This window comes from Natrix helvetica, assembly GCF_964273705.1.
Source record: "Natrix helvetica genome assembly, chromosome: 3".
NCBI lineage: Eukaryota > Metazoa > Chordata > Lepidosauria > Squamata > Natricidae > Natrix > Natrix helvetica.
Window position 1 is genome coordinate 13,392,864 of NC_138549.1, and position 23,355 is coordinate 13,416,218.

Here is a 23,355-nt window from a genome sequence, read left to right on the forward strand (position 1 = left end):
CCCAACCCTTTCCCCTCCCTCACTAGGTTGATTTGGCTACCAACGAAAGCAATTTGCCAAGGCAGTTTGGCATGGGACTGAGATTCTCAGAGATGGTGGACATTGCCCTAAGCAGCATGGCACCTTCACTCCTGAAGAAGGGATTGGGGAGAAGGTTGGTTGGAACAATATGCAGATATATCTCCGCTGCGTTGACCATCAACTCTGGAAGTCAAGGGCCTCTGCTGGCAGAAAACTATCCAGATGAGCCTGATGCACTGATCAGCTTCTGGAACAGGTTTTAAGAAGGCCTCCCACCCCACATACATTCCTTGTTTTATCTTTAAAGTCATCATTTTTATAAGTCCAATCAGACAAGAGAGGAGAAAATGTTTTTTTTAATCAAGCTATTTCCATCTAAGAATATAACTGGGCCCCCAAAGAACCAGAAGCCACAAGGTAAACTTGCTTGTTTTAGAGATCTCATCTTGGCCAAGGTGCACTCTGAGTTTGCCTTACACAGAAATGTCTCAATTATTTGAGGCGTACTTCAAAAGTCTGGGAGAGAAGACCTGGAATTCTTCAGAGTATTTCTACGCTCAAAGCCTCACCCAGAAGCAAATATTCTCATTCCAGTCCTTGGTTGAGAATACAATGTTCTTTGCAATCTTTGCATAAAGGTGAACACACCTGTTGATGCTATCACTCTTTGACCGAGTAGCCTTTGTCCAAGTAGATCTTATGTGAAATGACACTGTACTTATAAAATATCATTTAGCTTTTTTGGCGTCAGATAAAGACACGGTTGGAAGAGATGTTAGATCAAAAGACAGGTTTAAAACCAGAACTATTCCTATTAGGGTTGATAAAAGAAAAACATGGATTTATCTGTGTCCTCAGGATCACCTGAGTGGTGCTAATGGTTCCTCTAGTCTGGATTTTTTTCCTCTGGAAATCCTCCTACACCAGGGGTGTCCAAACTTGGGAACTTTAAGACCTGTGGACTTCAACTCCCAGAATTCCACAAGTCTTAAAGTTCCCAAGTTTGGACACCCCTGTCCTACACCATTCAAAACGTGTCCATCCCAAATTCTACTGCTAAAAGTCTGTAGAGATTCTCCGTCATCCAGGTCATGGTTTGTCCCAAAGGTGCTTTTTTTCAAGAGGCAACTGGACTTTGTTTTCTTTGTTTTTAATCCTTTCATTTCCCACTATCCTGGCAGAGCTGAAGAAGCTTCTTGGATGAGTCCTCCTAGATTCCCGGCTGTCGCTAGATGATCATGTGACGGCCGTGGCTAGGGGGGCGTTCCATCAGGTTCGCCTGATGCGCCAATTGCGTCCCTTACTGGAGCGGGACGCCCTTTGCACAGTCACTCATGCCCTAGTGACTTCTCGCCTTGATTACTGTAACGCTCTCTACATGGGGCTCCCCTTGAGATGCACCCGAAGGCTCCAGCTGGTCCAGAATGCAGCCGCGCGGGTTATTATGGGGAGTACTAAGTACTCCCATGTAACACCTCTCCTGCGCGAGCTGCACTGGCTACCTGTGGCCTTTCGGGTGCGTTTCAAGGTGTTGATTGTCATCTTCAAAGCGCTCCATGGCTCGGGACCTAGTTATTTGCGGGATCGCATTCTACCCCATACATCCCTGCGACCAATCCGCTCTCACAGAGAGGGCCTCCTCCGGGTACCATCCGCTAAACAGTGCAGGTGGGCGGTGCCTAGGAGTAGGGCCTTCTCTGTGATGGGCCCAACCCTCTGGAACGACCTCCCCCCCGATATTAGAACCACCTCTGATCTCCGCTCCTTCCGCAAGAAACTCAAGACCCACCTGTTTCGAGTAGCAGGTCTGGCTTAATTACAACCATAATCGTAACTGCATTTAACATCTATTCAAACCTTCCTGGATGGCTTTTTAAATTTTATATTGGGGTTTTAATGGGTTTTAAAATTGTTCTTAATATTTAATTGGTTTTGGGATTTTATAACAGACCGTGTGTGTGAGTTGTTTATGTTGCATGTCTTATGTCTTATGTCATTTTATTGTTTTGATTACGAATGGTCTGTACACCGCCCCGAGTCCCTACGGGGAGAGGGGGCGGTCTATAAATTAAATAAACTAAACTAAACTAAACTAAGAAGAAGAAAAGAAAAACCGGGGGGGGGGGAACCCTAGAGAAAATATCTTCAGATCTATGTTGTTGCTTTTTGGGTCGGAAGTCTGACAAACTGCATGCTGTAAACTTCCAAAGTTTGCGCTAATCTTGTTCAAGGCTTAGCGAGACGAGATGAGAAGCCTGATGGCATCGCATTCAAAGAAAGCTCAAGGACCACAAAGGCCTGTGGTGAAACGGAAGCCATTTGCTTCTCTCAAGTGGAACTTGTTAATCAGGTTTCGAGACCTCTTCCCAGTTCCCAAATGTTCTCATCAAGCATCAATGACAGGTGTCAATCCATCAGATCCACAGAACAACCTGTTGGGGCCGGTTTATCTGAGACACTGCCTCTTTCAGTTACATCCACCCGACTCACTAGAGAGGCAAGGAATGTTCCAAGTCGCCTCTCCTCTCCATTCCCGACTATCCTGTCAGAGCTGAAGAAGCTTCTTGGATGTGATGTGAAACGTCTTCAAAAGAAATAAACAAGAAAGTCCAGTTGCCTCCTGAAAAAGCACCTTTGGGACAACCATGGATGACCGAGACTCTCTACAAACTAATAAAGACCCAGCTTCACATCTTTTCAGATCTGAAAAATCCCGGTTTTTCTTTTTTTGGAAATCGAGAGCTCGCAACTAGTCTGTTCCTTCTGCAAACGTGGTTTATTAAAGAACAAAACATAATCCGTTTTGGTCTCTGACTCACTATGCCAAGAACTGGAAGCGTGGGAAGCTTTTTTTTTCTCTTTCAATGTTGGACTTTAATGCAACCTCAGTGGCTTTATAGTTTTGCCCACCAGAGGGAGCTGATCACCAAATATGTGCTTTCCGAAATAAACATTGATAACTATAGGAAATAAAGGAAGTAAACAGAAATAGGTAAACATTTCTGCTTCATCGGCAAAATATATTTTACACATTGTTTTATCACTGATACCTGCTACTCATCCAGGGGAAATACAGGTAATTCTCAACTTACAAGCACAATTGAGCCCCAAATGTTGCTAAGTGAGAAATTTGTTAAGTTAATTTTGTCCCATTTTACGACTTTTGTTGCCACAGTTGTTAAGTAAATCGCTGCGGTTCTTAAATTAGCAACAGTTGTTAAGTGAATCTGGGATTCCCAGGTGGCGGGGTTTCGGGAGGCCAAAAATGCTGCATTCAGTGTATAAGACGCACCCAGATTTTCACCCTCTTGGGGGGGGGTGCGTCTTATACTCCGAAAAATACGGTAAGTGTGAAAAATGGTCGTAAGTCACTTTTTTCAGTGCTGATATAATTTTGGACGGACACGAAATTCGTTTTTCTCGCCATGTGCTTTACATGTATACATCCAAAGTAAGACATGTTGTTTCTCTTTGTCATCTAATATATGTATGGTACATGCAAAATTTAGTATGTTTATTTATTTATTTATTTTGTCTTGTTTGTGTAGCGTATATTGGAGGTGGTGATCCTTGGAGAGGATTTTTTTGGATTATACTTTTTTTCCCTTCTGTCTTATGGAACAAATTCCCATGTTCGTCCTGTAATTGCTGTATCAGCTTTTTGGTTTTTTTCTTTCTTCCATCTACCTGGTTTATTTGCTGTTTCGAAATAGTTTTGTTTCGCCATTTTTATATTACGCATCATTTCTTCTTGAAACGTTAGATTGACTTTGTGTTTCACCAAATCTCTCTCTTCTTTGATTTTAATATTTTGTGGTTCTTTCTGCAACACGGTCTCCAACTCTTTAAGCTTCTCCTGTAGTAGTGTTTGCTATTTCCTTTTGTCCTTATTTCTCCTTGCCGTATATGCTATTGTTATACCCCGCACATAGGCTTTTGTGGCATCCCATAGGTTTTGTAGTGTTGTTTGATCTTTCTTGTTTTCCTTAAAGAAAGAAAACATCTAATTCCTTATCCATCATTTGTATATGAATTCATTTTAATGCATGCCGATGAGCGTGCATTCCAAGTGACAATGAAGCTATTCCAAGGTACCCACACAAAGGCATTTTGTGCTCTCGTCACATAAATGAGCAGCAACGGATGGAGAGGAGGGGCTGGGGGCCAGCGTGCCGGATAGGCCTCGCGAAACCTCCTAGCCCCCCTCCCCTCCCCCCCCCGGGTGTCTCTTTCAGACCACGCAAGATTGAAAACCGTGGCTACCTTCGATCCTTTCGCACAGCTTGTGGAGGGAGTGCATCGGGCAGGCCTCGCACAGTTTGATCTGCGTCTTGGCATTCTGCAGGGCAGCTGCCGTGCTAAAGGCTTGCTTCAGAGTCAGCATGATCTCATCCACCTAAGAAAGGGAATTTTAAAGGTTAGATGATAAATTCTGGGTGTTTTCTTAAGACCTGGAAGAGGGGTTTTTTTCCCCAGGTCGAGCCAAGCTCTTATACCAGCCCATAGAAAAGGGCATAATAGAGCAGGTGACTTTTTCTGCTGCTGGCACAACGAAGTAGGCTGAGTTCCCGTGAATTTCAATGGCGCTGCCCATCAGAAACCAGATCACATCCAGCTCTCCATGTGCATTATCTAGCCTGCAAGGAAGACCCTCTTTGGAGCTCCAAACAAACAGTTTGCAGCCAAAGCACGGAGCTCCTTGAGTGTCGGAAGCTCCATTTCTAGTTTTTTTTTTTAATCAGTCAAACTTTTGGAGGCTCCGCTAGTGTCCTGCAGATGGGAGGCAAACTCCCAGCCCCAGGCGTGCAAGATTCCCACCGCCTCCTGCTCCAGACGAGCCTAGCTTCACAAGCTCGGTGGAAAAAAAAGGGTCATAGGTTGCAAGACACTGGCATACAGATTCAAATCCATTTCAGGCCTGAAACGGTAGATGAACAGATGGAGCTATTGAAGGAAACCCGCCCAGAGACTGGAAAGGCATGTCAACAAGACAGGAAGCTCCCGGGGGGGGGGGCGGGGGGGGGAAGCAAGTCAGCGCTGAACTCTTTGACTTCTCTGAAAAGAGCTGGCATTCCTCCTTCTGTTCTTCGTAGCAAACGTTTGCAGAGAAAAGGGAGAGCTTCTTCTTTATCTGCTACTGATAGTAGCTTGCGACAACGTTCAGGAGCTGAGTAGTATCTGCTTTTTCTAAAAACCACTCTCTGCAAGGGTGGTTAACCAGCCGCTCTACCTCCGACCCAGAGAATTATCTCAGTCAGAGCTGCATCAAAAAAAACTACCGTATTTTTCAGAGTATAAGACGCACCGGAGTATAAGACACACCAAGATTTTGAAGAGGCAAATTTTAATAGTTTTTGCACTCTGCAGACCTCCCAAAAATGGCCTGTTTTTCACAAAAACAGCCCATTTTTCATAAAAACGGGTCCGTTCTTTTTCAGAGCTTGTAGAGTGCTCCTGGGAGCTGCCCCCTCCTCAAAGAATGAGCAAAAAATCCCAATTTTTGTGAAAAAAGCTCAATTTTTGTAACAAAAAGGGCATGCATAGCCTTTAGGAGCCTTGCAGAGTGTTCCTAAGGGCTGGGGGGGAGCAAAATTGAGCAAACAATGGCCCATTCTTGCTCATTTCTGCCCTCCCCAGCCCCCACGAACACTGCAAAGCTCCTAAAGGCTATGCATGCCCATTTTGATTAAGGGGGTGGGGTTTGGGAGACAAAAAAATGCTGTATTCAGTGTATAAGATGCACCCAGATTTTCAGCCTCTTTTTTGAGGGAAAAAGGTATGTCTTATACTCAAAAAAATACGGTATTTGAGCTATTGTCCCGAAGTTGCTTTTCCATAAGCCAACTGGACGTTCTTGGGGTTTCCCCCCCCCCCTGAAAACATTTCACTTCTCATCGAAGAAGCTTCTTCACTTCAGATACTGCTTCACAGTGCTTTATAGCCCTCTCTAAGCGGTTTACAGAGTCAGCCTCTTGCCCCCAACAATCTGGGTCCTCATTTGATCCACCTCGGAAGAATGGAAGGCTGAGTCAACCTTGAGCCTGGTGAGATTCGAACTTACTGGCTGCAGGCAGCCGGCGGGCAGCAGAAGTAACCTGCAGTACTGCACTCTAACCACTGCAACACCACGGCTCAGAAATAATTCTTCTGCTTGAATCTGCCCTGAAATTTGGAGTATTTTAAGGAGAATACCAGTGGAGTGGCTTCAGCAGATGGCATGAAGATAGTCAAAAATAAATTCAGTGAGAAAATTCAGTGAGGTTGGGGAGTCCTGGGGTGGGCAGCCCCTTCAGGGCTGTTGACGGAAGGAATACACACAGATAGCCCAAAAAGTGTATGGATTACAGGAGGGTAAATTTCACTTGAATTAGGAGAAACATTTTAGTGGGTCTAATCAACCATCTATTCTGACCTAGGCTTCCCAAAAGCATGAAGCCAAACCCTCTTCCCGTTAAAACCCCTTCTATTTAGATTAAAGTGAATTCCTCTCCAGCAAAGTCCCAGCTAACAGTCTTTCAAGAGATTTCACAACTACAGGCCTTTATCAGGCTTGGAGAGCTGCCAGGATGATATCTTCCAAACGCTACGATATAGCAGACAATACTTGGCAAGAAGTCAGAAACAGATCTTCACCCTAATGAACTAATTGTCTCCTGCAAACTCCACTCCCCTTTCTCTCCTCTTTATTCCCTATGGGAGGGGCCATTCATCGTCCACCTGTGCCTTTACTGAGTCGACCCTTGTTCCTTAGCTGTTCCCTTCTCCTGGCAGCTCTGCGCATGCGCACACTGGGAACAGGCTCCAGCTGTTCTTCTGCCCCACTGATATCTGACTCCAAAGGCAGCTGAAAACTGCCAGGCGTCCTTGGTCCCCTCTCTGCCTCCGATGCAGAGCCCTCATCAGAGCCTTCCCCAGACTCCAGGACTGGACCATGTTCCTCCCCAACTTCCTCTTGTCTGAATCTGCTACCAGATCCGCTGGCCACTGGCGGGCCACAACACCATCATGTTGATTTTATTAAAAGGTAGAAACTAGACAACCATTGTGGGAGACTGGTGAGGTATGTACAAATCTTTGACCAGAGAGAATTGGTTCTATTTTTTTCTCTGATATGAACCGGTTCCAACCAGTTCCAACTGAAGAAGCAATCAAGCAATCTACTCCAAGATCATATGGATCCAGAAACAGAAAACAGCCTTATCTCCTCTCCCCCACCTGCCCAGTTCTGTGTCAAACAGATGATACAAATGGTATTTTGAAGATTCTTACCAGAGATTCGCTTGCGCACTGGAAGACATAGCAAGCATACTGGCTTATTCCAGGTTCATTGGATTCCCGACATATAAAACCAAAATGATCAATGTGCTTTATGCCCTAGAGGGAAGGAAAGGGAGAAATGGAACATACCATCAACATTTAGTTCAAGGAAATTAAAGCAGCAGTGATTAAAGCCATCAAAGACTAAGGATTTCCCGTCCAGTTGTGTCTGACTCTAGGGGGCAGTGTTCATCTCCATTTCCTAGCTAGAAGAGCCAGCATTGTCCAAATACTCTTCTATGGTCATATGCCGAGGTGCATGGAAGGCTGAAGTGGTACCTATTTATCTACTTGCATTCGCACATTTTTGAACTGTTAGACTGGCAGGAGCTGAGGCAGAAATGGGAGCTCACCCCATCTTGCAGTACTTGGGTCTCGAACTGTTAATCTTTTGATTGACAATCACCGTGTCTTCGTCGCTAGGCCACCGTGCCTCCAATAAAGCCACTTACCAGAGCACAGGTAGACCTCGACTTACGACACTTCATTTAGTGACCATTCAAAGTTAACACGGGATTAAAAGAAGTGATTTAGGATCATTTTTTTGCACTTATGACCATTGCAGTGTTCCCATGATAACAATTCTGATGCTTGGGAACGGACTCATACTTATGACGCTTGCAGGGTTCTGGGGTCACATGATCACTTTCTGACAAAGTCAGCGGGGAAGCCGGATTCACTTAAAAACCGGGTTACTAACTTAACAATTGCAATAATTCACTTAGCAACTGTGGCAAAAAAAAGTCGTAAAATGGGACAAAACTCACTTAACAAATGTTTCACTTAACAACAGAAACGTTGGACTCAATTGTGGTCGTAAGTTGAGGACTACCCGCACAATCAGGGCCTTTTGTCTAATTTCATGAGTTCTTGTGTATGTGGAGAGCATCTCTGGGATGTTAAGAGAAGTGGCAATGGCAGGGTAGCACAGGTGGGGAATCCTTCCCTACCACAATCCCAAAAGACTCCTGGGATGGATGCAAATTCCCAGCCCCATACATTCCCCCATGGCAATCTTTGCAAGCCAGAAAGTTCTTTGCTTCCTCCCCATAACAGTCTTCCACCTGGTGTGGGATGTTACTAAATACATGACCGGAGAGGGGTCTATGACAATTTGCCACGGTCAACTTGCCGTGGCCAACATGGAGAGTTGGCCATGCCCAGTTGTCTTGCAGTGAGTTAGCCATGATGAGTTGGCCATGGTGAGTTGGCCATGGTGAGTTGGCAGCAGCAATTTGTCTCATTCCCCCTGGAGAGTACCTCAAATTTAAGAAATTAATTCCATTCTTGAAAGGAGAGCCACTACCTCTTGCCTTAAGGTAAAGATAAAGGTTCCCCCGCACATGTGTACTAGTTGTTCCCAACTCTAGGGGGCGGTGCCCATCTCCATTTCAAAGCCAAAGAGCCAGCACTGTCTGAAGACGTCTCCGTGGTCATGTGGCCGGCATGACTAAACGCTGAAGGCGCACGGAATGCTGTTCCCTTCCCACCAAAGGTGGCCCCTATTTTTCTACTTGCATTATTTAACATGCTTTCCAACTACTAGGTTGGCAGAAGCTGGGACAAGTAACGAGAGCTCACTCTGTTACGCGGCGCTAGGGATTCAAACTGCCGACCTTTCGGATCAACAAGCTCAGCGCCTTAGCCACTGAGGCCACCTCTTGCCTTACCTCTACGCATATTTTGGGAGTGCCCCTCACCCCAGGAAGGATGCAGCTTGGGAAAACCGTGCCTCCTTTCCTGGCAGCCAATTACTTCTGAGTAGACCTGCCCAGTGTTTTCTTCCTCAACCTGGTGTAAAAGGGTCAGCTTAGCTGCTCAGTCATCCCTCTGCTTAGAAGGAGCTGTGAGATTCCAGGACAACACATATCCCTTTGTTTATTGTTCTCCAGGGAACAAGGAAGCATAGAGGGGGCCTTTCATGAGCCATGTGCTGCTTTTCGTGTTTACATTGCCTGTCAACTTGCACAGGCCTTACAAATGAGTCTTCCTGTTTTAAATGAAACTGGTGCGGTGCACTTCCCCCACCCAAAACCCCGTTTCACGTTATGCTGCTATTTCAGTCCAACAAAAACAGAAGAGAGTAGTAGGATCAGTGGTCGGTTGCAGGCGGTACGCCCCAGTACGGGCGTACTGGAGCCAGCCCGGAGCACTGGATACTATTCCGGTACGGTGCTCTGGAAGGCCCACCCACCTGCCCGAGCTCCTTAATGGTGTTTAAAGGCTTTTGCGCTTCTGCGCAGGCGCATGGCGCATACAGCGCCTGCACGATGCTCCACGTAACAGCTGGAGGGTCACAGAGGCACTCGGGATCCGGAACCCACCACTCAATAGGAGGCACATGTATTTCAGGAACCCTAACTCTGGCCATAAAGAACTCTAGTAGTAAACAGTTGGCCCCAGGCCAGTGAAGGAGATTTATACTGTGAAAACCCAACCTTTTCAGGGGTGGGCTTCACAACTTTTAGCAAGGTCTTCTCTTCCTGGTGGCTGGGTGGGTGTGGCCATGGTGGGTGTGGCCTAGTCAGCCTCCTGCACCATGGGGGGGGGGTGTTTTTGTCCTATCCCAGGCTCAAGAGGCTTTCCTCGAGCATCCGGGAGGGCAAACTTCCCGAACTTCCAATAGGCCCGTTTTCACCCTCCCTGGGCCTCAGCAAGCACCCTGCACTTACTTGCATCCAAAACGGGCCGCGTGGGAACTCCTGAGAGGGGAGGGGCAGGGTGGGCAGGGCCAGCCAGGAGTGGGATTTGGGGGTGCTCCTAACCGCACGGAATCTTAGATAGCTTTCAGCTAGCCTTTTCTCCTTTTGATTTCACTGTATCATTTTTGTCAGTACAATCCCTGGAAACTCCTTAATCCATTAAATGGCATGGCCCAAAAGTTATATATATATATAACTTATATATATATATAAATGTAAAACCCTAAACATATAATTTTCTGCTGGCTAGAATATCTAATCTTTACTTGCTGCATAGGTGATAACCATTTGTAGATTTTTTTTTTTTTTTAATCCCTTGATCTATGTAGCCTTCTAAAGTTGATGGTGTCTCCATTAGAGAAAAGAGGTATAAAATCACAACTAGAAGCAATAGCAATAGCGCTTAGACTTATATACCACTTTATAGTGCTTTTACAGCCCTCTCTAAGCAGTTTTACAGAGTCAGCCTATTGCCCCCAACCACCTGGGTCCTCATTTTACCCACTCATTTTACCAGGATGGAAGGCTGAGTCAACCTTGAGCCGGTGAGATCTGAACTGCCAAATTTCAGGCAGGCAGCAGCAGAAGCCTGCAGTACTGCACTCTTACCACTGCGCCACCACAGCTCATACCTGAGCTTCTTACCTGAGAACATGAGGAGATGTCTTTGAAGTTCTTCTCCAAGACAACTGATTTGGTGTCTGGACTGATGAGGTTAATTTCAAACCGACCAACCTTGGAAGAGAGAAAACAACATGTCAAAGCAGGAGGTGATGAAGATAATATTGGGGCGGGGGGGGGGGGGAAGCTGCTCTGAAAACTGTGGGCCCAGCACCGAAATATTTCCTCACACAACTTAATCAAAGGCACGTCAAAGGGAAGCTTCCCAAACTGATGTTCTGCCAAGAATGAGCCAGCTGCGCTGCCAAGGACCTGCTTGACTAATCCTCTAAAAAAAATGAGAAAGGCTTGCAGAGAGACTCTCCAGCCCTTGGCTTCGGTTTCACAGATCTGGAGTGGAACCGAGATCTTCCACCCTGCCTCCCTTTTTCTCTCAACTCCCACCTGAGTATTCATTTCTGGCAAAAGTAATTGGTCCCAACTTCTGCCCTCCACCAAAATACAAAATGGCCGACCAACTAGGTTGGCAAATATTCATTTCTGTGGACCTCTCCGGAGCATAAGAGCCCTTGTACTTAATACCTTACATGGTCAGGGCAGTTGTAACACCTTCCATTGACAACTGATCAGAGACGGAGAGCAAAGGGCTGTTTTTTTCATCAACTGCCAAGATTGGGCTATAAAAACACGTCCAAACCTTCCTTCCTTCCTCCCTCCCTCTCCCATTCTCTCTCTCCCTCTTTCCTTCTCTCCCCTGACTCTTTCCTTTGCATTCTTGTGTTTACCTCACAACAATGCAATTTCACCCTGTGTCAGGGACTGAGGATTTAATAGCTGCCAGCTGATGTAAGGTCGTAAGCTGCAAACTGTAAGCCGAATGCAATGAGGATGAGAGAATTTGATGATGAAGATGTTGTGTATTATTGTAATTATATTGATATATAGTTATACTATTAATATTATTGCAGTGAATATAATAACAAATATGTGACTGTTTAAATAACTGTACCCAGATCTCAGTGTTTGGTGGAAATGGAAAGTAATATAATAAAATAAATAAAACATTGGGGGGGGGGAACTGCCCAGAGGTGGTATTCAGCCAGTTCTGCCCGGTTCAGGAGAACCAGTAGTGGAATTTTTGAGTAGTTGGGAGAACCAGCAAATAGGCTGGCCCCGCCCTTGCTGCCTCCCAGCTGATCTTCTTTTGTTGCCCTGAACAGGAGAATGGAGCTGGAAAGCAGGTTAGTGGGGTGGAGAGAGAATGGGGATTTTGCAGTATCCTTCCGCTGCCATGCCCACAAAGCCACGCAACAAAGCCACACCCACAAAGCTGTGCCCGCAGAACTGTTAGTCACGTTTTTTGAATCCCACCACTGGAACTGCCCCTACCTGAAACAACATTGTCCTGTTTTTTTCAGAGTCGGAGGGCTGGACGTGGCTCGGGGCACTGGCATGGCGCCTTCGGGATGAAGGCTTGGTGTTATTCTCCTGAGCTCTCCTTTGCAGGCTGGCAGCGCTGCTGCAGCGAGAACGAAACTCCAGCTGCTCCTCCACTCCCGAATCCTCCAGGATCCGCTCTGGGAAAGAGGTCCAGCAGCTGGCCAAACTGGTCAGGTTGGTCTGGCTCCCCACAATGAACATCCCCGGGGTGCCTCCGCTGGAACCCTCCACCTCCTGAAACGGACTGTCCAAAGGGGAAGAGGGGACATCCTCCCATGTCATGAGGTCCGTGCTGGACTCGGTGCCGCAGTGCTCGCTCAGCAGCTTCAGGCGCTGACGTTCGTGGAGGTGGAACTTCTCGATGCAGTCGTCGATGAGGGAGGAGGGAGCCTTTTTGTGGGCCACCGTCACCTTCCCACGATACAGCACCTCAAATTTTTGGGAGTTGTAGAAGGCATCTTCATTTTCTTTATTGGGCTTGACGTCTTCTTTGAGGGCAGCTTTGGAAGCCTGTCTTATACTACTGATGACATCTGGAACCTTAAGAAGAAAGCAAAAGGAAGAGAAAGAGAATGACATCGTGAAGGATGCTAAAAATGCAAGAGAAAGACAATTGCCATATCTGTGTTACAACAATGCCCAGACGTAGTTTGTGGTTTCTATGTGTAGTTTGATGAAAAGAAGGACTAAGGGTGAGCAGTGGGCCAATATCTCAGGGGGCTGCCACAAAGAAGAGGGAGTCAAGCTATTCTCCAAGGTGAGACAAGAAGCAATGGGTGGAAACTAATCAAGGAGAAAAGCAACCTAGAAGTAGGGAGAAATTTCCTGACAGTTAGAGCAATTGATCAGTAGAACAATTTGCTTCCAATTCTCCAACATTGGACATTTTTTTTCAATAAAGTTTTTTTAAAAAAACATACACCAATATCAATATCATTGCATGGCCAGTGTGGTGTCTGAGTATCATTCACTTAGATACAAAACCAATATTAATACAGATAAACATTATTACATTAATCAAACAAGCATAATCTAGTGTTGTTATATATATTGATAACCCATATTCTTTCATTTTTCAATTAATCAATGTTTACTACCTCCTTCTAGTAGTCATAGACTAATGTTATTGTATGTATTGATATCAGCACAAATTCCTTCCTGTTTCAATTAATCAATTGATTTTGTATATTTAAAGTGAATGTCAGAGGTTAAGATTAGATTTTGAAAAAGGATGATATTAGATATGCCCAAGAACAGTGTTATGACTATTAGAAGGATGTAGTAAATATTGATTAATTCAACATTGGAAGTTTTTAAGAAGAGATTGGACAACCCTTTGTCTGAAATGGCACTGGGTTTTCTGCCTGAATAGGGGGTTGGACTAGAAGACCTCCAAGGTCCCTTCCAACTCTGTTGTTCTGTTGTGTTCTGTTTTTCTGAATTCAAAAGAGCGCGGAGAAACAGGTCACTTCTCAACTCAGGATGTTGTTGAAGAGCACTACCTTCTCTGACAGAACCACATTACATTCTTTTCTCCTTGCTACATTTATAGTTGGCTTACCCCAAGATTCCTTTCTCCTTAAAACATTACATTTGGCTATCCTCCCTGCCTCTCTATAGGAGTAGAGAGCTCTAAGGAAGAACGGTGGAAAACAAGCATAATAAATAAAGATTAAAGTTGCAAACTCTTGGCATTAATTGCAGATTTAACTGGAAAGCCAACCACAAGCTATGAAGTAATGTATTTAATGAGCAGAGACATACAACATTGTACAACATTGACGCGGCGGCTCAGTGGCTAAGACAGGTCAATCAGAAAGGTTGGCAGTTCGGCGGTTCGAGTCCCTAGCACCGCGTAATGGAGTGAGCTCCCGTTACTTGTCCCAACTTCTGCCAACCTAGCAGTTCGAAAGCATGTAAAAAATGCAAGTAGAAAAAATAGGAACCACCTTTGGTCGGAAGGTAACAGCGTTCTGTATGCCTCTGGCGTTTAGTCATGCCGGCCACATGACCATGGAGACATATTCGGAAATGAGCACCGCCCTCTATAGTCGGGAACGAGTAGCACATATGTGCAAGGGGAACGTTTACTTTACTTACAACATTGTAAGGAAAACTTTGCATTTTTATATGTGTGGCAAATGAACGTGTGAAGCTTCTGCTTCAGCAGAATGTCAAAGCCAAGAGGCAGATGTTTGAATACCACAGAAATTCCATTTCCTGTTCCCAAAAAACCCAAAACAAACCCTGAAAAAAGCAGATACGAGGAAAAATGCAACCGTCCCACGGTCTATCCTTCCAGTCACGCCAAATCAACATTGCAAAGATGCGGCACTGGCTTTTTAAGATACAAAGGAGAGAGGAAGGCCTTAAAACTTGGAGGCTCTTCGAGGGACAAGATTATGCAAGACAAAACTTTCTCTTGCAGTCTCAACAAGAAGGAAAGGGAGTGGAAAAAGAAGGGAAAGGAAAGCTTTCTGGTCTTGGGGTTGATTTATTTTGATCACAACAACAGCAATCAGCAGAAAAATCTTTCCAAATATCATTATGGTCTAAGGCCAATCTCTTAAATATTTCATTCGAACATGCACCGATTTGGGGACAAGAAAGATACCAAAAAAAAATCCCCAAACATATTTATATAAAGTCTATGCAAAGTTGACAGCTTCTTTGCAACTCAACTCCATTTCTAAAGAAGTAGAATTTTTATATTATTATTTTTTGTCCAAATAAGAACCTGAAAGGGACATGTAACTAATTACATTAATTTTATCTCTTCACCATCCATCCTGAGTCACAATGGGATGCAGTATTGCAGGCAAATTCTGTCAGCAGTTCGATCCTGACCAGTTTAAGGTTGTCTCAGCCTTCCATCCTTCCAAGGTCGGTGAAATGAGGACCCAGATTGTTGGGGGCAATATTCTGACTCTGTAAACCGCTTAGAGACTGCCGTAAAGCACTATGAAGCAGTAGATAAGTCTAAGCGCTATTGCTTTCCTATCCTCCAACTATTTTATAACGGTTTTCTTCCTATCCATTCCTCAACAACCCTGGGAGATACCTGAGGCTACAATTGACCAACCCAAGGTGATCCAATGACCTTGATGGTCAAGGGAAGACACAGATTTCTGCCTTCTTGGGCATTGTAGGAAAAGATGTGATACTCTAGTTGAGAGTTTTTCAACCGTAACAACTTTAAGATGTGTGGGCTTCCAATTCCCAGACAATATGTTACCCCGGGAATTCTGGGACATGAAGTCCACACATTTTAAAGATATCAAGCTTGAAAAGTACCACTCTCATTAGAATAAATGTTACTATACTTCTGAGTTTTTTCTTTAATGCAACACTCTAATCCAATATCTACAGGAGCCAGTGTACAGGTAGCCCTTGATTTACACCAGCTCATTTAATGACCATTTGAAGTTACGACGGCAGTGAAAAAAGTTATTTATGATCATTTCTCACACTTGTGACCGTTTCAGCATTCCCTTGGCCACATTATTTACGTTCAGATGCTTGACAGCTGGTTCATACTTATGACCATTGCTGTCTCTCGGGGTCACGTGACCCCTTTTTGTGACCTTCTGACAAAGCAAAGTCAATGGGGAAGCCAGTTTCACTTAACAACCGTGCTACTAACTGAACGACTGCAGTGATTCACTTAACAACTGCAGCAAGAAAAGTCGTAAAACGGGGCAAAATGCAAGTAACAAATTTATCACTTAGCAACATAAATTTTGGGCTCAATTGGGGTTGTAAGTCAAGGACCACCTGTATTTTAGATGTATAAAAGATTCCAAATATGGGTTTATTGAGCCACGGTGGCGCAGTGGTCAGAGTGCAGTACTGCAGGCCACTTCTGCTGACTGCCAGCTGCCTGCAATTCGGCAGTTCAAATCTCACTAGGCTCAAGGTTGACTCAGCCTTCCATCCTTCCAAGGTGGTTAAAATGAGGCTCCAAATTGTTGGGGGCAACATACTTTCTCTGTAAACTGCTTAGAAAGGGCTGTAAAGCACTGTAGAGCGGTATATAAGTCTAAGTGCTATTGCTATTATTAAATCGGTAGGCTAAAAATAGTCTCTATCCCTTCAAAATGCAATACAGTGTCCTCTTCTTATGGGGATTCTACGGAATACAGAAGATATTATCTACCTTTCGTCAACAGAAAAGCCCTAAAAATGTCGATTTCATCTTCCCCTGTAACAGAAAGTAGTTTATCGTACTATGCAATTGGCAGGGATTTAAATGTATTTCCATGGATTATTAGTTTTGGTCACTACACGGTTTTCCAAAGATTACCTCTTCAAAAATGCAACATTTCTTGATATTCAGCATACAGGGGAAATATGCCTGTAAATATTTGACTATGTATATAGGACCCTACATACTTACAACATCACCAAATAAGTTTCATTGACTTAAATATTGACGAAATATTTTCCAAATTTTGGTCATTTTCTGCCTTCTCCTTATCAAGCCCTTCACCCAGTTATATTCCCTTGACTCCAGATAGATATTTCAACAATTCGTTTTATAAAAGTTATACAACTTGAGGAACATAAATTAATTGTCATCCTGACCCTGGTTCTAATTTTTTGGGTCAAAATGGAAAACCAAGGTCCTTCATCTACTCCTTAAAAGTGATTACAATGATCTTCAAAAGATGAGATTCAATACAATACAATAGCAGAGTTGGAAGGGACCTTGGAGGTCTTCTAGTCCAATCCTCTGCCTAGGCAGGAAACCCTATACCGTTTCAGACAAATGGTTATCCAACATCTTCTTTAAAACTTCCAGTGTTGGGGCATTCACAACTTCTGGAGGCAAGCTGTTCACTGATTACTTGTTCTAACTGTCAGGAAGTTTCTCATCAGTTCTAAGTTGCTTCTCTCCTTGATTAGTTTCCACCTATTGCTTCTTGTTCTACCCTTGGATGCCTTGGAGAATAGTTTGACTCCCTCTTCTTTGTGGCAGCCCCTGAGATATTGAGATTCTGAGATATTGGAAGACTGCTATCATGTCTCCCCTAGTCCTTCTTTTCATTAAACTAGACATACCCAGTTCCTGCAACCGTTCCTTATATGTTTTAGTCTCTACTCCCCTATTTCTACTAGGAAATATGGGAGAAGTTTGGTCACCTGAGGCTGGATTCAGATGCCAATGATTTGTTCTTTAGAAGAAGACAGAGGGCTACATAAACAATTGAGAAAGGAAAGTTGTTGTGCACAGAGCTTGCTTAACAGCCTATATTTCTGGAGGAATCTTGTAAAACAGGAATGGTAATCTGCTGTCCAATGTATCAGACCTGGGATAACCCTTTCCCTCATTCTCGCTTGAATACAGATAACAGAATAACACACTTGAAAGGGACCTTGGAAGTCTACTTGTGCAACCTCCTGCTGAAGGACGAAACTTCCCATCCAACAAGCTGAAAAAGAAAGCAGCTTCTTGCATGAGAAGCGAAACGCCTTCAAAGAAAAACCAGTGCCTCTTGAAAAAAAAAAAGCACCTTCATGTCAGAATAACAGAATAATGGGAACGTCCTCCCCGGAACTTCCAGAAGGCCCAATGTTCGCCCACCCAGAGCCTCCACGCAGGGCCTGCACTTACCTGACATGATGAATGGGCCCATGGGTGGGAGGGGCAGGACAGCCAGTCCTTCCAACTACCGGTTCGGCGAACCAGATGCAAAATTAGCATCCAGTTCGCCCACACCGGCTGACCACCCCTGGCCATCTCCCTAGTAAAACTGAAGTCCCAAAAGAGAAGGGAGTGACGAGGGATCCTGGAAGGAGAGCCCCCACAGATTATGCATGCTGTGCTTTGAAATTACAACACCTGGATCAGTTTTCAGAAAGACAGAGGCTCAAGGGAAAAGGAAGAGTGCAATAAGCACACACACACACATACACACCCTTTTTGCCCTGCAAGCACACGGACAGAGGATGGAAGCTCTCTATCAGTTCCAGATTCTGCATCTGTCTTCCTCCTTGCACAATTGCTCAATTCGTTCTCTGCAGGAGGGTTTCAGTGGGCAGGTTTTGCTCATTTGAATGCAACAGCTGCCGAAAGCAGAGCAGAGACATAAATACATTATGTATATACCACGGTCTGTGGGCGTGGTTAACATTTCTCTTGAAATGTTGAAAATCCAATAAAGAAGGGCTTTCTTCGAAGAGGATAATAGATCTCATCGTGTTTCCATTTGGGAAGCGCGTCTGGGTTTCGTGTTTGTGATGGAAAAAAGTCAAACTTTCATTTGGGTATTGCCAATTGGATAGGTTTGTTACTGCGGAAATGACTAGGATATACTAACCTGTAATAGTAAAAAGCTGAGGCTGTAATATTGCTTTCTTCTATTGCGCTAAAGAGTGTCAACAACTTTTTTCCTCTTTTTTTCCCAATCTATCCCACATTTACTCTTCCCTTTTTTCCTTCCCCTCTTTCCTCACTATTTTTTTATTTTCCGTTGTATTTTATATTCTGATAAAGCTAAGAAAATTTGTAAACCACAAGAATACCCAGTAAAGAGACCAAATCATAAACAAACTATGTAAAATATTTAAAAACTCAGCAGTAGAAGGTTACAAACCCAGAGCCAACTTGGGCCTGCCTCAAGGGGTTCTTCAGTGCTAAAACATGATTCAGAAGCTGCTGAAGTTGTAAACATTCACACAGAGACACACAGACATACAAACACAGACAGAGGGAGAGGGAAGGGAGCGATGAAGAAAGAGAGAGAGAGAGAGAAAGAGAAAGAAAGAGAGAGAGAGAGAGAGAGAGAGAGAGAGAGAGAGAGAGAGAGAGAAAGAAAGAAAGAAAGAAAGAAAGAAAGAAAGAAAGAAAGCAAGCAAGCAAGCAAGCAAGCAAGCAAGCAAGCAATGAGCAATTCTTGAAGGAAGCAAGAGTCAAATAATTATTCTAGACAAAACTCTATTGCCTGTAATTATAAGTCTGCTCCAGCTTTTGACAATTTTTACTTTTCCAAATAGTTGGGACCATACAGCAGATTTGAACTCTGGTGCTGGAGAAGACTCTTGCCAGTCCCTTGGACTGCAAGGTGATCAAACCGGTCAGTCCTAGAGGAGATCAACCCTGACTGCTCTTTAGAAGGCCAGATCCTGAAGATGAAACTCCAATACTTTGGCCACCTAATGAGAAAAGCCTAATGCTGGGAAGGATTGAGGGCAAAAGAAGAAAGGGACGACAGAGAATGAGGTGGCTGGATGGAGTCATTAAAGCAGTCGGTATGAGCTTAAATGGACTCTGGGGGATGGTAGAGGGCAGGAAGGCCCAGAGGAACGTTGTCCATGGGGTCGCGATGGGTCAGACACAACTTCGCAACTAACAACAAGGCAGATTTGTAATTTTTCAGAGCCCTGAAGGTGCCTTTGCAAGCATGACAAAAGATACACCAATACACAACGGGGAAAAGGGTCTTTTCCATTTGCGAATCTACCAGAAGGGGAGAGAAAAGGGGGGGTGTCTTCAATGCAAATTGAATATTGTCCCAATCACAGCAGGTTAATTTAGGACAGGAGAAGGCAATCTGAGACCCTAAATTATTTTCCTGGGCCCTCAGGAACCATCTCTGACCAGACTGGCTGAAAACCAGGACAGGAAACTCTCAAATGTTGTATTGTAGATTCCAAAACAGGCTTAATTAACTTAGTTTACAAAATAAACAAAGAAACTTTCTGAATTACTTCGACAAATTTAAAAAGTCTGGAAAACTCTTGACCCATTTACTGTGTGCTATTCATCCCACTCACCTTCATTCCAAGACACTTGAAAAATCTTAAACATGACTCCTGGGCATCCAGGATTATGGGATAGAGAGACAATTTGCTCTGCCCCACAAATGCCTGCATTGGGTAGATGCTTTGTTCTGCTTCTGCCTTTGGCCCTGGGAGGAAACCTGAGCTGTGACAAATTTCTGTCACCTCTGTGTCCAATGAGAAAGACATCAGCGATGGTGTTCTGGGTTGGTGATCGTCTAAGTTGGCTTGGAGAGGTTCTACATCATCTCAAGTCCATTGTGACATTTCTACCTTCCAACATCCAGTCTGAAAGTTCTCTTTCGCTCCACTTATGATGCTCGCTTGGGAAAGTTGTTAGATGATTAACAGATTAACAGAGCTGGAAGGGACCGTAAAGGTCATCTAGTCCAACCCCCCCCACTGAAGCAGGAGACCCTACAGCATTTCTGACAAATGGCAGTCCCATCTCTTCTTGAAAGTCTCAAGTGATGAAGCCTCCACAACTTCCAAAGGGTTGATTGTTCTCACAGTCAGAAAGTTCCTCCTTAGTTGTAGGTTGAATCCAGTGGTGGGTTTCAAAATTTTTTAGAACCTCTTCTGTAGGTGTGGCCTGCTTTGTGGGAGTGGCTTGCCAGCCATGTGACTGGGTGGGAGTGGCTTGCGGCCATGTGACCGGGTGGGAGTGGCATGCCAGCCATGTGACTGAGTGGGAGTGGCTTGGAAGTCATGTGACTGGGTGGGCGTGGCCAACTTGTAAAATGTTGTGAAACTCACTTAACAACGCTCTTTCTTAGCAACCAAAATGTTGGCTCAAAAACTCTGGCATTTGAAGCAAGCAAGTCTTAAAGCTGTCAAGTTACAAGACCCTTGCACCCCTAACCCTTTAGAAAAAAAAACCCAGGGGTGTTCAAACCTGACAGCTTTAAGGCTTGTGGACTTCAACTCCCAGAATTCCTCCTCTCGCTCTTAATCTTGATGATGTGCGGACGGGCGCAGGGAGGAAGTTGGAACCGGTTCTAAGCGGCATGGTAGATTTGGGGAACCTCTTCTATAGAAGAGGTTAGGACTGGCAGGAACCCACCCCTGGTTGAATCTCTCCTTGGTCAGTTTTCATCCATTATTCCTTGTTTGGCCTTCGGTGCTTTGGAAAATAGCTTGACTCTCCCTCCTCTCTGGGGCAGCTCCTCAAATACTGGAAGACTGCTATCACGTCTCCCCTGGTCCTTCTCTTCACTAGACTGGCCACGCCCAGTCCCTGCAACCGTTGATCGTATGTTTTAGTCTCCAGTCCCCTAATCATCCTGGTTGCTCTTCTCTGCACTTTTTCTAGAGTCTCAACATTTTTTATATGATGCTCTCCAGAGTTATTGGACAGAAGCACACCTGGGCCTGCTCAAGAGTTACTTTGACTACCTAAGTTGAGTCCTCAACTTACGACAATTAAGCCCAAACATTTGGTTGTTAAGTGAGGCATTTGTTAAATGAGTTTCCCCCATTTTATAACCTTTCTTGCCGCCAATTGCTAAGCGAATTGCTGCCATTGATAAGTTAGTAACACGGTTCTAAGTGAATCTGGATTCCCCACTGAATTTACTTTCCCTTTTTTTCGCGTTTGAATTTTGATCACATGATCGTGGGAATGCTACCAAGGTCGTAAGTGTGAAAAGTGGCCATCGGTCACTTTTTTCATTGTCGCTGTAACTTTGAACAGACACTAATGTTGAGGAATACCTGTAATGGACAGTGAGGGAAGAATGCCAGCTTCCTTAAAAGGTATTATTAAAAGGTATAATAGCAGACTTGGCAGGGACCTTGGAGGTCTTCTAGCCTAGGCAGGGGGTTGGACTAGAAGACCTCCAAGCTACCTTCCAACTCTGGTATTGTATTGTATTGTATTGGTTACCTAAGTGATTTTTTTTTGAGATTACGATCAACTCCAGACAAAGTGATCAAGTAACAGTTGTTTGCCTTGGATTCGCTCTGTTCCAGTGAAAACCTTTTCCCGAGAAATGTTGGGGTTCCAAATAGCATCCAAAATTAAATCAGAGTCCGAAGCAAAGGATTCCTCAAAGTTCCAATTTATTAAGAGAGCCATGTTGGCACATCTGGGAAAACCCAAATCTGAAAGCTTCCCAGTTTTCCCCACCCAGTTGAAAGTTCAAAATTTTGCCCCTACACCGACAAGTCCATCACATGGTCCAATCTTCCACTGCCATGCTGGCAGTTCCACCCATCCAGTTCCGGTCAGGTGCAGAAGTGCAGAGACAAAGAATGACCTTGGTTTTCTAGAAAGAATTTTGTTACGGCTACATCCTATCTAACTCCATACAATTCCCCCTCCCATTTTCCCACAATAGAAAATGCATAGTAGAATAATAGAAAGTATGGCAGGCTAAAGATCCAAAAGACAAGATGGCTCAAGGCATGACAAGAAGCTTTCTACCCAGAAAGTTGGAGGAAGTATTACTGGTTGAGTATTTCAAACCGCTTCAGATACAGAAGGTCCCTAACAGCCTCTTAACCGGAAGCTTTTCATTTCAGGAGCTTTGGGAGTTGAGCTAAATCAGCAGAGCGTAATCTTCACCCATAGAAGATTTTTCCCATGCCAGCGATTTGCTTTTGAGAGATCAGCCTATGTTTGTTAACACACTGCAACCTGAGTTGTGACAACAGTTCCAGCTCAACTTGAAAAATGTGGACTTGCACCTTCACATCAAAAAAAGAAAGATAGCAACAACTGCAGAGAACACACCAGTCAGAGTGCAGATCGAGCATTAAAACTTTAAAGGAATTCAACTCCCTGAGCTCCAGAATCGAACAAAGTCGTGACTGCAGCCCTGAGATCCAAAGGGGTATATAGCACTTGGAAGAGCTGCAACATCTGGCATGAATAACATCTGGAAGGGTAAACACATCAGCCTCAAAACCAAATGCAGATTAGTTAACACAACAATTTTTTTTCCAATTACTATTTATGGCTGCAAAACATGGACTTTGCAAAAGGCAGACAGGAGAAAGATGGACACCCTTGAACTGTGGTGACTATCAAGCATCTCATGGACTGCAAAAATAACAAAGAAGCCCTGGACCAAACCTCACCAAAAATATCACTTGAAGCCAAGATCATCCAATAAAGGCGGTCATACTTTGGTTGTGTCATGAGAGCTGACTCACTCAAAAAGTCAATGCTACTGGGAGTGATCCATGAAAAAAGGAGAAGGGGCCACCCAAGTACCCACTGGCTGGACACTATAAAGCACAAATGTCAAACTCACTGTGTTATGTTGCCATCATGTGATGTCCCGCGATGTTTTCCCCTTCGTGGAATTGGGGTGGGCGTGGCCTGCGTGTGACGCATCCGGCCCAAGGGCCGCTAGTTTGACACCCCTGCTATAAAGGATGACACTGGGATGACCATGGTGGATCTGAAGGAGATGGTGCGAGATAGTGGGGCACGGAGGGTGTTGATCAATAGACTGGCCGAGAGTCG

General features: G+C 44.5%; 1 protein-coding gene across 2 annotated transcripts in view; it reads right to left on the reverse strand.

The window, feature by feature from the left end:
• The window catches only part of TBC1D4 (TBC1 domain family member 4), a 101,878-nt gene that overhangs the window by 35,926 nt on the left and 42,597 nt on the right, over positions 1 to 23,355 (reverse strand). For both annotated transcript variants that reach the window (XM_081949424.1, XM_081949425.1), the window contains exons 2-5: positions 12,051 to 12,641; positions 10,686 to 10,775; positions 7,291 to 7,395; positions 4,285 to 4,417 (exon numbers count right to left, since the gene is read on the reverse strand). In XM_081949424.1, coding sequence (XP_081805550.1) covers positions 4,285 to 4,417; positions 7,291 to 7,395; positions 10,686 to 10,775; positions 12,051 to 12,641 — 919 coding nt within the window. The remainder of the gene's footprint in view (positions 1 to 4,284; positions 4,418 to 7,290; positions 7,396 to 10,685; positions 10,776 to 12,050; positions 12,642 to 23,355) is intronic.